Here is an 18,635-nt window from a genome sequence, read left to right on the forward strand (position 1 = left end):
AACACTGATCTCATGCAAATGCTGTGTTTTTCTAGGCCGTCGTTCTCAAGGTTTGGACAATTACAGTGAGAGGCCACTTCCAGGTTAAACCAGACAGATTACTGAGACAAGCTGATTTCAATAGTGATTCTTGGGCAGACGTGGTAGCAATTTACAGCCATCGTGTGGGGGAGAAGCCAAGGAGGGAGGCTGCAGTGTCGGTGTGTATTGGATACTCAAGTGGCCACTTTTGTGGGGCATGGTTAGACATGTAATACCCCATTATTTGTGAGACCTTATTGATAAGATTGGTAGTGATTTGGCTGTGTTTCCAAATTTTGTGGAAAGCCATTAATCACTATTAGCGCAGATTGGCACAAAGGGGACGTGATATGAGTAGAGTTGTTGCTGTGAATGGGGTTAAAGATTAGCTTTAACTTGTTTTTATTCACGTCTAGAAGCAAAAACATGAATAAAAAAAAAAAAAAGAGCTCTGTGGAAGGGTGGGAAACGAAAAAGAAGTACTGGACACTGAATATTTCCATTTTGCAAGACTGTTGCGAAATATATATGTATGATATTTACATAATCGATTAAGCGGCAGAGTTTTACTTTTTATCGGTTGCGCCATGAAATAAAGTATTTTGTCAGTGCCAAATCCAAATCACTATCATACTGTACAAACAAGACTTAGAAAACCAGCACATATTTAACTTTGAGAATCTAGAACCAGCCAAATGTTCATCAAAATCAAAATTGTTTCTGATTAACCGATCAACTAATCGAATAATCAACTAAGCGTTTAAACTCTTTACTTATTATAGTTTATTATAACCATTCTTCCTCAGCCCCCCAACCCTCAAACATGGCATTGAGGGAGGGGATGGGAGAGAAACTGCTACTTTCCAGGTTTCTGCGTCAGGTTGGACTTACTTGTTTTGGTGGATAAGGGGCTCTGCTGTCTAGACTGCTGTGCAGCTCATACGCAGACACTTTATGTTATTTAAGTACAGTATGAGCCTTAAATCCTCTGGACAGTCTCTCATCACAAAGCTGACAGTCCAGGGCTTAAAAGGCCCCAGTAGACCCCTTTGGACTTCGGATTCACAGGTAAAACGAGCAGGCAGTCAGGGAGGATACCAATCCCCCCCCCAACACACACACACACACACCCACACACGCACACACATACACATACACACCACCTTTTTCACTCAGCACTGTGTTAAATGTTAAACAAACTAATGGATGGATTGTATGGAGAGATACTTTCCCTAACTGCGTCTTTTGTGATACATTTCCCCGACCTAATGCTGTTTGTGTTGGGGGTGATTATAGGTATGGGGAGCTGGTTGTGTGTGCGTGTGTGTGTGTGTGTGTGTGTGTGTGTGTGTGTGTGTGTGTGTGTTATGGTCTGGCAACAGGTGGACGAATGCTACAGAGAAAGTAGGGTTAGCGTTGACAGCCCATGGAATGTGTCTGATCTTTGTTTACATGTGCATATGAACACACACACACACACACACACACACACACACACACACACACACACACACACACACACACACACACACACACACACACACACACACACACACACACACACACACACACACACACTGCAGAGTGCATTTGTTTCTGCTTGGGTGGGATGGAACAGCAGGGAGATCTGAGGAGAGGCGAGCAGTTGTGTTTTGGTTGAGATGTCCCATTTGGGTGTGGCAGCTCACACTGACGACAACACTCAGAGCGAGCACCTGTGTCTGCTGCTTTAATGTGTTTCACTTAGACTGGAGATGCGGAGTGATGCTTCGACCACTGAGATTAGTCTGGTGATATTCTATATTGTACTTATTATCAACAAATCCAAAACCAAAATTGAATTGATACCAGCAAATACTGTCTATTTAGTAAAAGCCTGATTTTCCCCTGTGCAGTGGAGCTCCATCGTTAGTCCAAAAAAAGTATTAAAACATTTATGAACCACGACATGCTCCTTCATTCCCATGAACATGAGCATTACAGTTTAGTTTGATTTGAGTCAAACCCACGTACACCGTCCTGCTGCTGTATTCACTAGAATGCCAAATGTGTATTGAAACACAGCTGAAAATAGTTCCCTGCAAAGGCACTATTCACTCGCTTTCGAGTTAGGTTTGCAAAGCCACACTGCCCAGCTGTTTGAAGAAATGATTGAGCCATTTTTTTTTTTTAAAGAAGAGAAATGCATATTTGAGACCGGTTCTCACTGATTTACGTCTTCAGCAGCCACAAAGGACTGATAGCCACACATAGGGTAGGGATGTTGGAAAGTATTAAGAGACATACGTTGGTTGGTTTTGGTCTTTTCAAGGCTTTAACTGTTGACAATGAAAATAAATATGGAGTTTCACTAGTCTTGTCCTTTAATAGTTCAATATCTAATAGTCTTAAGATATAACAGGAGGTCCATGAAATAAAACAAACAATCCGTAGGTCATTCAATAAGAATTATACTGTCAATGTACCTAATTTATGCGATGACATCACCTGTACAATGTGTAGTATGTAGTATTTTTGAAATCAAGGTAGCAACAGTTGGTCAGAACAACCTGTTCATGCTCTAGCCTAATGAGAAAAACAATAATAATTTTAACATGGTTGGGCTCCCTTTAAGAAGACTTAAGGAGCGCTGTAAATCCCAAACATCCATATACAGGTCACGCAGGCCACACACGAACACACACAACATTTATGGGCATTCAGCAGCCTACACAACTGTTGTTTTTGTGTCGCCCTTTTCCCCCGTGCACCCCCGGTGCTTTGCTCAGCTGGTATTCTGGGTGAGTTATCCCAAAGTGGACTCGCTGGCTAACAGCATCAGACAAGCTGTCAGCCCAGCTCATCTCAATAACAACAAGTGTGCTCAGTCCACCATGCATGATTGACTCCGCCCTTATTGTCAAACTCGTATGATTAAAGATGAATCAGATGAAGGCTGCATGCTAGGGTCCTTAAAATGACGCCTCAAATGCCTGTGTTATCAGCTCCCGACTTATAAATCCTTCCAAATGGCATTTGACTCAACTAAATGAAGAATAAGTGTGTTTTATGTGATCCTAATTCTGCCTGTGTGTGATGAACACCCCGAGGCCCTCACATCCATCACAGAGACCATCTTGTGATCTGCTTCAAGCTTCGCCGCTGTCAAATCTGCTGCATTTTTTAGCTAGGATGGACAATAAGTAACATATGATCTCTCACACACAAAGACAAGATGATTCATGTGGCTTCACATCCTCGCCGTTTCACACATGTTGTTACTTTAAAGGGGAACTGTACGCCCATTTTCAAAATTCATACATGTTATTTCTATGGTAAGATGGTCCAAAAAAATATTGTTAAACATAACCTAACTTTCTCCCCAATCCAAAAACTAGAGTGCTAACACTCAAATGTGTGACGTTATCAAGTATAAAGTGTGGAGTTGCTCCCTAGATAGTGAATTATGAAAGATGTTATGACACTGAAAACACCAGGGGGATGTTCTGAGTATATGAGCACATTTTGTGTTCCTCAACTGACAACACTACAGTAGAATTAAGCTCATTTGGGTATATAAAAAAAACAAAAACAAAATCTGTCTCCTGTTCATTGTCTATGGAGCAGCTCCACACTTTATACTTTATGACATCACAAGTTACAAGAGACCTACTACTTTGATTGAACTTTCAGAGTTCAATGACATATTTGAATTCTTGATTCAGGTGGTGGTCCCCTTTTAAAGTCGTATTGCCGTGATTTCCCCCCAACTCGTTCACCTTGTTCTGTTTTCCCTCTTTCTACGGAGCAAAGTCCTGCTCAGTGTGTTGGTGCATCTGCAGTCGACACCCCCCAACCTCCCCAGCCCCGCCCTCCACCCCGACAACCGCTCTAACTGCAATCTCTTGTCAGTGGAGACAAATATTGACTTGTTCGGTGGCCCAACTTCTGCCAGGATTAGAGCCCCACTTCCCCCCCGCACCGCCGCCATCTCTAAACGGTGATTATGTCCAACAGAGCTCATTACTGTCAAATCAAAGCATCCCTCAGAAGAGTCACTCATTGGTAATGACCCTATTATTCAGTGAACATGTGGGGTTTGGTTGGCTTTACCTCCTGTGGATAGATAGTCTTTTTGTGACATTGTTTTACATGGAGTGTGAGTACTTTAAAATGGACTAAACTTTAAGTAAAACCACATTACTCAATATAACTCGATGGTGATTCCTTCTGCTGGTTATAAATAAAAAAATATTCAAAAACCTTTGGTAAGGACCCAGAAGACTGTGACATAAAATGAAAGTATATACCACAGTTGATGGAAGTCACAACTGAGGATCGAATACACACTCCGGATGAGTCACTTTGCATAATCCGGTTACAGTCTGGATACTGGCTGTGAATCAATAGAGATTAGAGATCTATTAGTCTAAAGGTGCAAACCAAATGCAAGGCATTCATAACAAAGCTTTAACCCTCTGGAGATACTTAACACTAAACTAACAGGATGTTGCAATGAAACTGATGTGAAACTACAGGAGTTTAAGTTGCAAAAGACCCCCTGGTGTGAAAATATTTACATTTAGTCTTAAGATTTTCTTTACTTTCTCCTCTCCACCTGTAAAATGACATTTTCAAAAGTGTTAACGAAAGTATACATTTCACACACACACACACACACACACTCTCAATGACGCTAAGAGATCTGGTTCATAGAGCACATCTTTAATACAGTAGTTAGTTACAGTGATGTCGAAAAATAAAACATATACATCAGATAGGAACATTTATTTACAGAGTTCCTTTGTCCCCTTTTAGTGCTGTGACTACACTGCGAAACCCTCCACCCCACCCCACTCCCGTTCCCCAACAACATTTGTCAACTGCCATCTGCCTGTCTGCCCCCGTCTCCACTCCACAAACTATATAATTAAGCCGCAACACCTTTTCTCCCCTTACGCCCCCCCACCCCCCAACTTCTACCTTCACAAACAACAAGCTTTTAAAAGGACACTGCTTTGTTTGATTTCCCTTCTCACACATCTTTTTCACAAGTGCTTCTAAAACAAAACAGCAATAGATATGAACAAGAAAAAAAATGCTATGGTATGAAAATACTGTACAGCTTTATGTTTCATCCAGTGTAAACAGATTTAGGTGTAAATTGATTTACAATTCCCAACATCAGTGTGTGTTTCTAAAATAATTTTTGCCCTTTTTTTCATGATAGAAATTAAAACTTTTGCAGCGCAAGACAAAACAAAAAATATACTTTTTTTTTTTCTCTGAGAATTTGAGGAACAAAGCAGCTGAGGAGCTCAGCCCGCTGGCTCCGGCTCCAAGTCCACACAACATACAGAGCATCTACGTCTCTCGCTGTAGAGTACATATTATGAGTTTCATGACTGTGAGCACTGAAAGTTCATCATCCCAGCTTACCAGCTTTGAACAATGCACACGTAACATCTTTTTTTTTTTGAGTGTTCCAGTGGTTGGAGCTGGGACCGGCCCGCAGCCCTGCTCCACCTTTCCTCTTACCCCTACACCTTGGTAGCCAGAGACTGAATCTCTGACTTCTGAGTCTGGGCGCTGAGCGTAGATGACATGGAGCTCATCTGACCATGCATAGCCTTCTTCAGGTTGAGAAGGCACAGACACTGGGAACGAAAGCGCAGGTCAAAGAAAGCGTACAAGAACGGGTTGAGGCAGCTGTTGACGTAGGCCAGGCAGGTAGCGTAGGGGTGAGCCAGCAGCAGGAAGCGCAGGAACCCGCAGGAGTTCGGAGCCAGATTCAGGTAGGAGAGGGCGTCCATGCTCTTTAGGACGTGGAAGGGAGTCCAGCAGAAGGCAAACACCACCACCAGCGTGGTGATGATCTTCAGCAGCCGCTTCTTCTTCTGGTCCTCCTTGCGCAGGTTGTTGAAGTGGCGTGTGACGGTGCAGCCGATGAAGCAGTAGAAGATGGTCATGGCCAAAAAAGGTAGGAGAAAACCTAAGGCAGAGGAGGATAGGCTGAGCCCAGCGATCCAGAGGTACTCGTGCCTCTGGTTCATAGTCACCAGGCTGAAGTCCATGGCACATGTGGTCCGGTTGCTGTTTTGGTCATTCATAGTGGTGCGGAAGAGCAGAGTGGGCACAGCCAGCAGGCCGGACAGGAACCAAATAGCACCCAAAGATGCCAGCATGGTGCCCCGAGATCGCAGCCTGCTGCTGGACAGAGAGTGCACGATAGCCAGGTAGCGGTCAAAGCTCAGGCAGGTCAGGCAGAAAACGCTGGCGTACATGTTGACCAGAACAACATAGCTGCTGATCTTGCACAGAGCCACACCAAAGGGCCAGTGGTAGCCCAGCGCTGTGTACACGGCCCAGAGAGGGAGGGTTATAACAAAGGTGAGGTCAGCGATGGCCAGGTTTCCGATGTAGACATCTGCAGCCCGACGTTTGGATTTGGATCTCCAGACGGTGAAGATGACCACGCCGTTTCCTGACAGGCCCAGGATGAAGATGAGCATGTAGAGGACCGGGATGAGGGAGTAGGAGGGCTCCCACTCTGAGAAGTCACAGGGTGCAGTCTCATTGTCATCATAATAGTCATAGTTATCACCATATTCCCCAGTGGTGGTCTCCATGCTGCAGTGGAAAACTTGTTTTTAAAAATCCTTCAGAAAAAAAAGTAGTGTCCTGTACAGATCCAAGGCTTCTGAGGTGAATCAAAGCAAAAAAACAAACCACAGACTGAGAGAATCACAGGAGCCACAGGTTCTGCTGGGCTGGCTGCAGCTGGGAGCTGGAGGAGAGGGCTGGAGTGTGAGAGAGTGAGTGACTGTAGGCGCTGTCTGCCTTTTTAAACTCGGCCCTCCACACCCCTGGTTCCCTCCCAGGACTACCCCCTCCTCCACCCCCCAGTAAAACATCTCCCCCTCCTCCTCCTCCTCCTCCTCCTCTCTCTCACCTCTCCTGGTGGGGCACATCCCTCTGCCCCCGAGGACGAGCAGCCCCGGGACACGTTCCCCCACGCAGAGAGGTCAAACCCAGTGTTTTAATTAAAATTAATAACTTTTAGGAATAAGCAGTAAAACACAATAACCGATAGAATTGATAAACTTCCAAATAATTTGTCGACACAAAAGCCCACCCTGAGATCTGGTCGAAATAATTGGCAACCTGGTAAATAAGAAACAACAAATCAGTCAATTAGTTCATCCCATATTTAGTTTTTTCATACAACTTAATTTATTTGGGGGTTTTTTTTTAACTGGCGAGCAAGTATTTAATTAAGAACATTTTAAGTGGCGACCGTAAAGTTTTCTAAGAATAACAATAACATGAATAGGCTATTTAACGCTTATAATAATGCAATCTCACAGTTGATTCAATCAGGTTCGGTCCGTTACTGAAGTGAGGAGATAAATGGCATCATGTAAACAAAGCGGACAGACGCAGACCTGTTGGTCAGGTTGCACCACCCTCACTCTCGTTTTCTCCAGTTGAAATATTTTATCTTCTAATCAGCACGAAAACGAACTTTTCAGCGTTGCATTACCTTACCATCCTTACCCCTTTTTTCTTTCAAAAAGGTGTATTTGTGCTCATGTGCGGAACATGTCTGGACTTTTCAGCTCACCCCGTTTTACATCACAATCGAAATGAAACGGCTGTTAAACGTGCAAACTGTCACATTACGTCTGTTTATTGTCGCCAATAGAGGAGAGTTAGTGTCAAATTAAAATATGATGCAGCCTCGCTCCATCATAAACAGCCATGTGCGCTTTGATGAGTGGCTTTGGCATGGCAACGTAATTAGATCGACGGTGGATCGCCAAGTGTTTGAAGATTAGATTAAAAGTCAGCGTGCAGCTCGGGGGATGACGATGACGATGATGATGATGATGATGTGTGAATTCAATTCTCAGGTCTGGGGATTTATTTCCATGTTAAAGGGACGAGCAAACGCACCGTGTTGAAAGGAAAACAAAAGGAGAGCCTCACACTGACACCATCACCGTGCTAACTGTAAATCCCTTTTTCATTGAGCCTGTTGGTTCATACATGTCCCTTGATTTAACTGCTGATTGCATCATATAGCCCAGGAGTGCATGCGATGCAATTTACAAAGCAAGACAGGAGAAAATGATGTTTTATATCAGAATCAGGATGAGCTTTATTGCCTAGTGGGTTTCACATACAAGGGTTTTGCTTTGGGGGGTTTGGTGCATATGCAACAATTATATACAGGCCTAATGGAAATAAAAGCAAAGTACAAATTACACTAAGACATGAAATGATACCATATTTAACAAATACCATATATTATATATTATGAACAGCTTTAAAACTCTTAGTTACATTGTGCACATTTGTTATAGGCTCAGGATAAATAAAGCTTCTTGAATCTATAACAAATGTGTACAATGTAACTAAGAGTTTTAAAGCTGTACGAAATATATAACAAGTAACCGCCCAATAATAAATCATCCCACTACTAATAATAAAGCTGAGAAAAGGATTGTTAACACCCTAAAGATACAATTTTACATTAAGGAAATTAAATGTTACTGAGCACTGGTGTCTGCAAGACAACAGTCTGACAAATCAGCTCACAACATATGTTATTTGTAGTAGACCTGCGATGAGACTCCAAGCAAGGGCACATTCATTTCAGTAAAACAAAGAGCAGACAAATGTGAGCGGTGCTGGACATTATTTACAGCAGGTTTAGTCTGGATAATCTGTCCATAACAGGCCTCCTAGTGGTGATAACACGGAGCTACTACACGACTCCTCACACTGGATTATTACTCTGAAAAGGCACCAGCTATGAGAGACTCTCTGGATTTATCAGCCTGACTGGTTATAAGTGTCTTCTGCATCACGTCTGTTTAGATGATTTTGCATTTGTGTGTGTGAAAAAAAAACACTTAAGGAAGTGAAAGTGGTGATCCTTCTAAAATTGTTAGTTATGCTAAAAGAAAAATGAACTGTGCTTATGCTGCTTGTATCCTTGATCTTAGTAAACCTCACACAAACACACACGCACACACACACACACACACACACACACACACACACACACACACACACACACACACACACACACACACACACACACACACAAACACCAGGTGGGTCCCACCTCTACCTCATTCCCCAGGGAGAGGATTGGCTGCCTGCTGCTCCAAGGGCCGGTATCCCTTAGACAAATAAATTAGCAAATTTAAAAAATAAAGGCAAGGAGATAAGAAACAGATGGTCAGATTAGACCATCGTCTTGGATATCTTCAGAGGACCTCCTCACTTGTTAATCGGAGACTTTATAGGTGCCAAGATAAAGTCCTGCTGCTGATCCTGAGCTCAGTTTTACGGTGGGGGGTGAATTATCAGCTGGGAGTGAGGTTTTACTTTCCAAATAAAAAACAAGTGAAATATATTCAGTGTCAGTTTTGACAGAGGTTATGGCATGATTTTATTTTGTGTCATATTTTCTTTCCGTCCCGTGTCAAAAGCTACCTCACCTCCTATGGCTGCATTAGTGTCACAGGGTCTTCTCTCTTCGGTCTGGACCACACATGTGCCCCTCGCCACAGCTGTGACTGCTTTTGATCTGCTGCTGTAATGGCCCTGCTGCTGTGATAGGGCTGCTCCTGTCCCACTCTGACCACTAGCTTTGTTTTTAGCTGAGGGATATCACTGGTACTTATGCAATAGTAAGTTGCTGCTATCATATGCTTTGTAGCAGCTGATATGTTTTTAAAAAGAAAAGAGGGAGGGGCATGAAATTCACCTTTACAGAGTTCACTCAGAGTCAGTAAAAAGGCAACCTGGGGGACATTTGTAATGGACGCATGTCAGCTCCAGCCTGGTCAGAGGTGGAGAAAAGTGATTGAAGGTGTAATCTGTGACCTGAGGTTTGTTTGAAGTGTAAAAAAATGATGGCAGTACACAGATCCCCCCCTCTCCCTTACTTGATTTGTGGCCAATACAGCAGACAGCAGGCCCCACAAATCATGCCGGGGGACCCTTGGACCAGGGGCCCACAGGGGGTCCAGGGTCACAGCGTGGTGTCATTTGAGAGACGTTGGTCCCTAAGTGCACACTAACCCTGCTGAAAACACTTCACGTGGAATGAAGAAAACAATAATTCATACTGGTCCCTGATTTGTGTTTCCATCCAGTCTTCTAACTAACTGCTGGGCCACAGCCGCGGACCTTTCACGTTAGCCTGCTAAGTGCAGACTCTGCTGTGTCAGACGACGTCACACTCCTGTGCCATGGAGCCAGTGCCACACCCTCAGATGTGCGAGGGCACGGCTCCTGCTGAGGGGTTTGCTAATTGGCAGAGCATCTTGTCAAACTGCAGCATATCTGAGGATCCCTCTCTGTGTGTATCTGCGTCTCCTGCTGCGTGACAATTTTCTTCTGCGTGTCTGCATTTTTTGTGCAATAAGGAATCAAACCTCCAAAGAAAGCGCACTGATCAAATATATTCTCATAGTGTGAAATGGAAATGGCTGTAAATAACACCCAGAAGGCATTGTGCTGTATGAGGCCTAATTAAACCCTTTAGCTCGAGGTCAGACGTATCACAAATCTTCCTATCTTTTCCCCACATCTGCCTGCTCTTGACCCCAGCATTGAACTGAATAAAGACCTCCACCCAATCATTGAAAATGTTTGCGCTGATAAGGCAGCTCTATTGTTTCATTTTTGTCGCTCTAGGCACTTTTCTCTTAATGAGCAATACATCTGTAGTTAGAGTGCTTTTTAAAACGTCCTCACGTATCCCAGATTAGGTTGAAACAACGGATACTATTTAGTTTTTTCTCTGGAGGACTGGAATAAAATGTCTCTTGTTCATTTATTATTTTATTTTATTGTACCATCTCCTTGTGTTGAAAAAAAATTGGAGTGGGCAGAGGGGTTGAAATTAACATTTCACTTTATTAAAACGCAAGGTGCCCCACTAGCAATTTTACATTTGGTGCGTTTCCACTACGGTCGACTACCCGGTCTATCTCGCCAAAAACGCCCCTAATTTGCATGTGAGTTGCTCAAGACGGCAATTGACCCGGTAGAAAATTGTACCCTGAGATTTACCCGATTGATGACTGGATAATGCTACAACAACCCGCAACATTTTTAAAAGCCGGCGAAGCAGTAGCAAGCACACTTTTATCAAGAATAAGGAGCAGCAAGAATCAAAGAGCAGAGTTATCGATAGGTGGACCGACGAAGAGGTCCGGGCCACGATGGTTTGCTCTGCTCCGTCAAGCTTGGCGTCGCTTCCTTTCTGTTCAAGGCCCGCTGTAACACTGATCAGATGATCGCCGGCGATCGAAACCCATTCAGGTTGCTTCGTCACGTCCGGAGTCTCGTACCACTTTATTTATATTCCAATAATATCACAAAATAAAATATCAGTACAGACTTGATGCAATAAAACCATAATATGTTACAGGAACAATCATTTTCAATAGCCACCAAATGCTAAAATTATATCAGGATGTCATCTGCATACGGTCAAATGCACCTTGATGACAAATGTTATTTGTTATATATTTTTTATATATATACATTACTTTTAGAATAAATCTCATAAGCTTATATATACGGATATTATCTATAGGTTCGTCTGATATCTTACAAAATATGATATCCTATTTAACAGTGTGAAATGGCGACCGGTATGTGACTGTGACGGTTAAGTTTAGGTACCAAAATGACTCGGCTAAGATTAGAAAAAAGGTTGTGGTTCGGTTTAGTACTTTCCGGATATTAAGTCCTCTGTTTTGGGACCCATCCATCACCCAACCCTCCTCCCTATGTGGATTTTGGCTTATACTATACTACTCTTTTACTACGTTACCTGATGTCCTTCTTTGCTCCAAATGTCATTTCTACAGTAATAATTACATGGATTGTAGAGCCTGAAATATAGGATGAGAAAAAAAAAACACTCTTCTCTAAAAAAACATCAACCCAAAAACTAACCCCTCTTCTGACCACACTTTTCCCCTAATCACAGTCCCTTAAGTATTTGAGAAATAAACGTTTCACTTAAAGGGGAACTCCGCCAGTTTTACACATCAAAGCTTGTTCATAGGTGTTGGGGAGTACTATTGCATACATGAAAAAAGTATAAAGCCTTTACCGCCTCAAGGGAGGTCACTTGAGTCAGTGTTGGTTGGGGCTGAAGTCTGAAAATGAAAACGATCTGGGGGTGGGGAGTTCGAAAAAAAGGCAAAAGGTTCATACACACACCTAAATATCAGATCCAGAACAATCACAGAACTGTGAGTGGTCGAGTTGCATTGTGGGAAATAGGCACTAGGTTTTGAAAAGGAAGAACAAAACACGGAAACTAAAAAGACGATATCTCTTATTCCGCTGCATTGATTTTAATACTTTTTTTTGCATCGTGATTTCAACAATATTATGGGAGTGCAATGCTAAATCGATGCATTTGGTGCTGCAGTTATGAAGGAGTAAAACAATCCAGATTGGCGTATTTCGACCTTTATTCTGTGTCAGTGAACTGAGCACGTGCTTGTTGCAAAGTTTTCCTTGGATGGTTCAAATGGGGCGGAGGCTTTATCTGCAGCGGAGGTCATGTTGTCTGTGTCTGGGAGACAGTTGGGTTTGACATCCATATCAAAACCCAAACACGGCCGTGCCAGAGCCAAACTACAGCAGTGTTTGTAAGCTGATTACAGTTGTTGCCACAAGAGACAAACTCCTGTTAGTTTATTTTTGACTTGCCTTCCTTATTGCATGTTTGCCAAGAAACACACACACACACACACACACACACACACACACACACACACACACACACACACACACACACACACACACACACACACACACACACACACACACACACACACACACACACACACACACACACACACACACACACACACACACACGCAATGAAAGGATTATTGTGGCATCCTTTTGAGCCTCAGCTTGGTTGTTTTTTGACATTTTTTCCTCTTGATGACAATCTTTTATAAAACTTCACGAGTGCAACAGACCTTAACAGGTAATCATGATGTTACAAGTAAACCGCCAACAACAACAACAACTGAACAACTGATCCAAATCGAGGAGGCAGCTGTCCAGCGGTGCTCTCTGCTCTTCCATCCCTGTTGTCTCTTCCAGTAGCTTGGTCAGGAACTTGGGGTTACAAGGTGTTTCCCTTCTCCCTTCTCAGGACCCTGGACCACCCCCAGGCTCATCCTCTCTCCCCATACTATAACCTACTGTGTTTGTGTGTGTGTGTGTGTGTGTGTGTGGGTGTGTGTGTGTGTGCCTGTGTCAATGGACAAAACAGTGAGCACCACAGGATGTGCTATTATAGGACAGTTTGTCTTATCCAACTGTGACGCTTCAGTCACACTTTTGTTTTTATTGCTGTTTAAGGTTAGCTATTAATTTAAGGGATGGTGTGATTGAATGATAATTTGAATATCCTCTTTTTGTCTTGCCATTTGTAATTGGTTTTAGAGAGTTGTAAAAAAAATAGGCCAGATTGGTGGCAATTTGAAAAGATGAGCACAAGATGAGTCCTCGTTTTGTTAGCCTTCACTTCTCAAATGAATTATTTCCATCAGACAAGTTGTTGTTTTTTCAAATGAAGTGTTGAGCAGGTGAAACATAAATTTTAAGTGTTTCACCTGCTCTCACAGGGAAGATCAGGAAGGAAATCCTGTAGAAACCGTAGGAAACAATACCTCAGGAGAAAATTAAGAAGCGGGAGATGAGTCTAATGAAAGAGAGGATGTGGGGGAAGAAAAAAAGGGACAAAGAACAGGGTTGATGAGAGGGCAGTGGCTGGCTGGCAGGTCAGTTTTCTCTGTGTAGTAGAGTTAATGACAGGGATTAAGGAGCCGGGGGGGACTGCTGGGATCTCCAGGCTCTGCTAGACTCCAGCTCGGCCCTCCCATCATCCCAGGAGATCTGCGGGAATCTGACTCCATTTGGTCAAATATCTCCTGGCAAAACAAAAACACTGTGGCTCAATTAGGAGGAAATTAGTCTCTCCTTCCACATTCACATTTTACTGGAGTGATAATATGATGCTTATAATCAATTATCTGGCCTGCTTTTAAGATAACCTGGCTGTTTCCTTTTTAAGTTGGATGCTTATTTTTAATTGTTCAGCCAGGAGATTTATTCTGAAGTGACGGGAAGTGTCTGGATCTCATAACCAATAAGCGCCAGTAGGATCTTTGCCTGTTTTCCTTTAAACTAGAAACACAGAAACCTAAATCCTGTCCCTGTTATGAGAAGTCAAAGTGAAAACCCAAACAGCGGTCCATGTGAAAGCCAGGTGCGTCGCAGACTTTTCATTCAAAGTCTCTTAATGTCTGAGCGGAACTTTTGTCTGTTATATGATCATTTCCTTCAGGGCAGCAATGAAAGAGCTGTCACAGACCTGACTAGAACTGAGAAAGACCAGGACGCAGTTCCTGATGAAAATGCTTGGTGAGCAAAACCATAAACTCAAATTTCAGACCATCGGCGGGCTTTAATTGTTAACTCTTTAGCCCCAAATTACTCCTTATATCATTTAAAGGCTCAATATGTGCTCTATGCAGCAGGGCACAAAAAGCACAAGCAGGTTTGTGGCAGTTAAATGGCAAGTGCTTAATGTCCAACGAAACACTGGAGCCTTTTAGAAAAACTGCATAAATAAAAGGCAAGTTGTGTCCCACACTCTGCGCATATCAGGAATATTTCGGCTTTTTATATCACAGAAGATTTACAGCCAAAATTACATCCACCGCTGCCATTTCATCACACACAAGCACTGTGTGACATTTTTGTTCTTATTTCAGGACCAAGTATGACCATGTTTTTCCAAGAGCTTTAAAAAGCCCTTTCACAGCTGAGAAGCTGTGTTTATTTAGGCTTTCAGTGCCTAAATGTCCTTTTCATAGGACTAAAATTGCGTTCTATGCAGCTTTAAAGGGTTATTTAGCAGGTTCAATGGCCATCACAGGTACAAAACAATAAAGTGTGTACGCGCTACTGTTACACTTTTATGGTAGCTGTTAACCTTCCCATCAAACTTAAGGAGCGTCCCTCAGCATTCTTGTGAAACTGCAAAGCATCTTAAGAGTGGCGACAGTGTGGCGGAGGCAGCACCGTTTTCCCCATCTGTCAGCTGTTTGACAGACAGCAGCAAACTGTAAATCAGTCACCTCTGAGATGAGGCCGGCCCTCTCAGAGCAAACAAACCATAGGGTGTGTGTGTGTGTGTGTGTGTGTGTGCATTCGTCCGCTTCTTCTATCCGTGTCATGTGGGGCTAATAATAGCGTAGATACTGTGTAACTGACCTTAATTAGTAAGTTTGGTGACTTTAAACACACTTTGCATTATACATATGGGGCATTTTCATGCAACGGAGCGTCACCAGCTTTCTTGAAAGCACCCAACTCTTAATATTCATGTACTGTAATAGATTTCTCATTTTTTGCCATTTTTATGGAAATTCTGTCAAAATTTGCATTATATTTGGACGTAAACCTGAGTATAAAGCAACTTTCAAGCCTCTAATTCAGTAAATCTTGGGAAATGCAGGCAAATTTATTTGGTACACCACGTACAAATGAAACTTAAAATGAGGAACCCTTCATACAACAAATTTTAGGTCCTGAAACTGTGTGCATCTGTGCCTGAGTAGACCCCACCACTCGATACTGTGCTTTTGCGGGGACTGGTGTGTTCTGCTGTCAGCTGGTCTGCAGCCAGAAGCTACGGCTCCTTTAAAAACTGACAACTGCTTTAAGGAGTCAAACAATAAAATCAACTTTAACACTCTGTCGACAACTTTGATGTGCAAGCACAAGGCAGGGGGGGGGAGCAGAGTGGGAGTAAAAACATCCTCTGACTTGCCCTAATTGTTTCAGCATCTGTTTTGCCATTGCTATCACCCAGACAGGCTGAAAACACTACTGAAAACACACATCCAAAGTTTCCACTCAGTCCATTTCCTTTAATCAAGCTGCCCTCACAGTGACTGATTGCCAGTCCAGACCTTGGCCTTGTTTTGCCTGTCTCTCCATTTCTGCTTACTGTACATCTCATGTTGTTGCTTTCCCCTTTCCCCTCTAGAATACTATTATTTTCCCTTCAGGAGCAGCTGATTATTGCATTAACTCATTACAACTGATGATTATTATCATACCATGTGACTGAAGGAAGACGGGTAGGATTAGGCCAGCGGGGATAGCTTGTGTTTGAATAAGTGGCCGGAGCGTGCTAATGAAACAAGACCAACTGGCCGTGGAACGTGGCCTTCCCATTATACACGTACTTCAGGTTTCTAAAAGAGGAAGCGGGACACTGTTAAAACACAAAAGGTCCAGATGTGAGCCCCCTTGAAACACATCTCACTGTCTGCCTCGTGTTGAATGCTGACAAATTGGCCTTTAACGATCCCAAAACAGGCCTTAAGTCAATGTCAAAGCCATGTGTCACTCTTCTGAGCCCTGTGTGGGAAGGCTAAGTGCCTCAAAAAAGAAGCTGGGACTCTAAGAAAATATTTGAACAAAGCCCTGCACTATTTCAGCCTCCAAAATGGGCTGATCCACATACTCGAAACTCAGCACATGGTATCGCACTTCATCTCACTTAAGAATTGAGGGTTTCAAAACACAGCTGAGGGATTCAGTGGGACCTCTTGCATTATAATGAATAGAGAAGACACTTCTAACCTCGTAAGGACACCTCTTTCAACTCAAAAACAGGTGACAGTGGCAAGAAAAGATGCTTTGGCCTATGACAAACAGAGACAGAATAAGAGAATACAGCACGCAACCCAATCCTTTGAGCTACAGGGATGTTCTCTGACCTGGGTGTCAGGGTGGCCATGATGCCAGCATATGTGTTGTGCTGGGAGCATAATCTCCTATGAAGCCAAATGTTTGCACCCCACACTCAGCTATGATTTAGCTGAAACAAACAGCTGCAGACCACACGACCCCCCTCCACCCCAGAAGCGTCACTCCTTTAATCTACTGCTAACAACCACAAAAAAAACACTCTGCATTTAGTTTAGCATCACTCAAATGTGACAACATACCATATGAAGAGTATTAACCCATATGCAGTTTCAAAATGTGATACTATACATGAATCAGTAGTGTGTAGAACAGCATTAGGAATATGCATAATAGCTGTGGCTAATGCTGACCTGGATATGAAATATGATTTGGTCTCATGCCTTATCACAAATCTTTGCAGTTACATCATTGTGCATGGCTTCCATATGGCCGTAATACTGTTGAACAATCTGGAAGAAGCATCTCGACATATGATCTATTCTATCCAACGGTGACAGCCAGGCACATTCACTAAACAGTGGAGCCACACTGGTGAGTCTCTTTCTTTTCATCTGCAACTGATTACGTGTGTCTCACGGTGGTTAACACCACATCAGTAACTCTGTGAGACTTCCAAAACTGATATTTGCACTATTGTCCGCTTCTTGCAGCAACTGGCCAGGTGTGTGGAGGTGAGACAGTTTCTGAATGTCCCGCTTTCATCCTTCAAACAACTACTTACTCATGTGCAAACCATAAGGACAATACTTTGAATTCTTCGGAGGAACATTATTTTGAAAGTGGGTTAGGGTTTGGTTAGACATTGATGATATTTAACGTTTACCATGTTCACCGCCTTAGTTTAGAATGACTAGCATTCTAACATTAGTGCTAAACACAAAGTATAACTGAAGCTGATGGGAATGTTATTAGTTTTACAAGTATGAGGTCATTAAACAACGCATTCAGTCTCAAATGTTGATGCTATGGTGGTGCCGGATAAAACGTCAGAGGGCCGCCAGAGTCATAAGGATTCATTCTAATGGCAACATGGAAATTTGTACAACATTTAGAGAAATTCTTGAGATAGTTTTAGAGACATTATACTAAATATGTCAACCTTATGGTGGAGCTTAATGAGAAGTCTGGGAATCATAAAAGCCATTAGAATTCATCTACTGGGGACTCCAGATTTCCAGGTGCAAACCTCCATAGCAATCCATCCAATAGCTGTTGAGATATTACACTCAACCAATCTGGTGGACAGACCAACCCGCCAAAATTAATATCCTTAAAGCTATGCTGCTTTTGTGGCTCAAACCAAGACCATCCCCCCTGTCTTCCTTCATTTGCAGCCGAGCAGAACAGAGTGGGTGACAATGGCCTCCATCCAATAAGCAGCCTCCCACAACTGTGTTTTCGCACCTTTACATTATTGACGTTTAAACATCCACATCACAGCCATGATTTGAAAGTGTTTACCTTGCACTGTAGACCCCAATGTGCACTCGGAGAGAGAATCCCCTGCGAGGGAATACTGAAACAGGAAAAACATTCAGTGTGTTACCCATCATACTGCACTGACACTATGCATACGATTGATGCTATGGGTGTAGGGTTCAACTGCTCAGGCCTTCCTGCCTTTGTTGGTCTTTGTTTAGGGCGGTGCGCCTTCATCAATGACGGGTGCCCTTGTGCATGACCCTTGCCCTACAGGTCCCACCCGAAAGATCACACTTCATGCTGCTTTTCAGTGTCTGTTTTAATTCTAGCTATTTCATTTGTAAATTGAGCAGAACTTGGAG

General features: G+C 43.0%; 1 protein-coding gene across 1 annotated transcript; it reads right to left on the reverse strand.

The window, feature by feature from the left end:
* Positions 1–5,130: 5,130 nt before the first annotated feature.
* On the reverse strand, positions 5,131–6,764 carry LOC310945559 (apelin receptor A). The gene has a single exon (XM_083911690.1). The coding sequence runs from the start codon at positions 6,627–6,629 to the stop codon at positions 5,541–5,543; it is 1,089 nt and encodes a 362-aa protein (XP_083767816.1). The 5' UTR covers positions 6,630–6,764; the 3' UTR covers positions 5,131–5,540.
* Between the last annotated feature and the right edge of the window lie 11,871 nt (positions 6,765–18,635).

The sequence above is a fragment of the Echiichthys vipera genome, assembly GCF_963691815.1.
Source record: "Echiichthys vipera genome assembly, chromosome: 4".
In the NCBI taxonomy this organism is placed as follows: Eukaryota; Metazoa; Chordata; class Actinopteri; order Perciformes; family Trachinidae; genus Echiichthys; species Echiichthys vipera.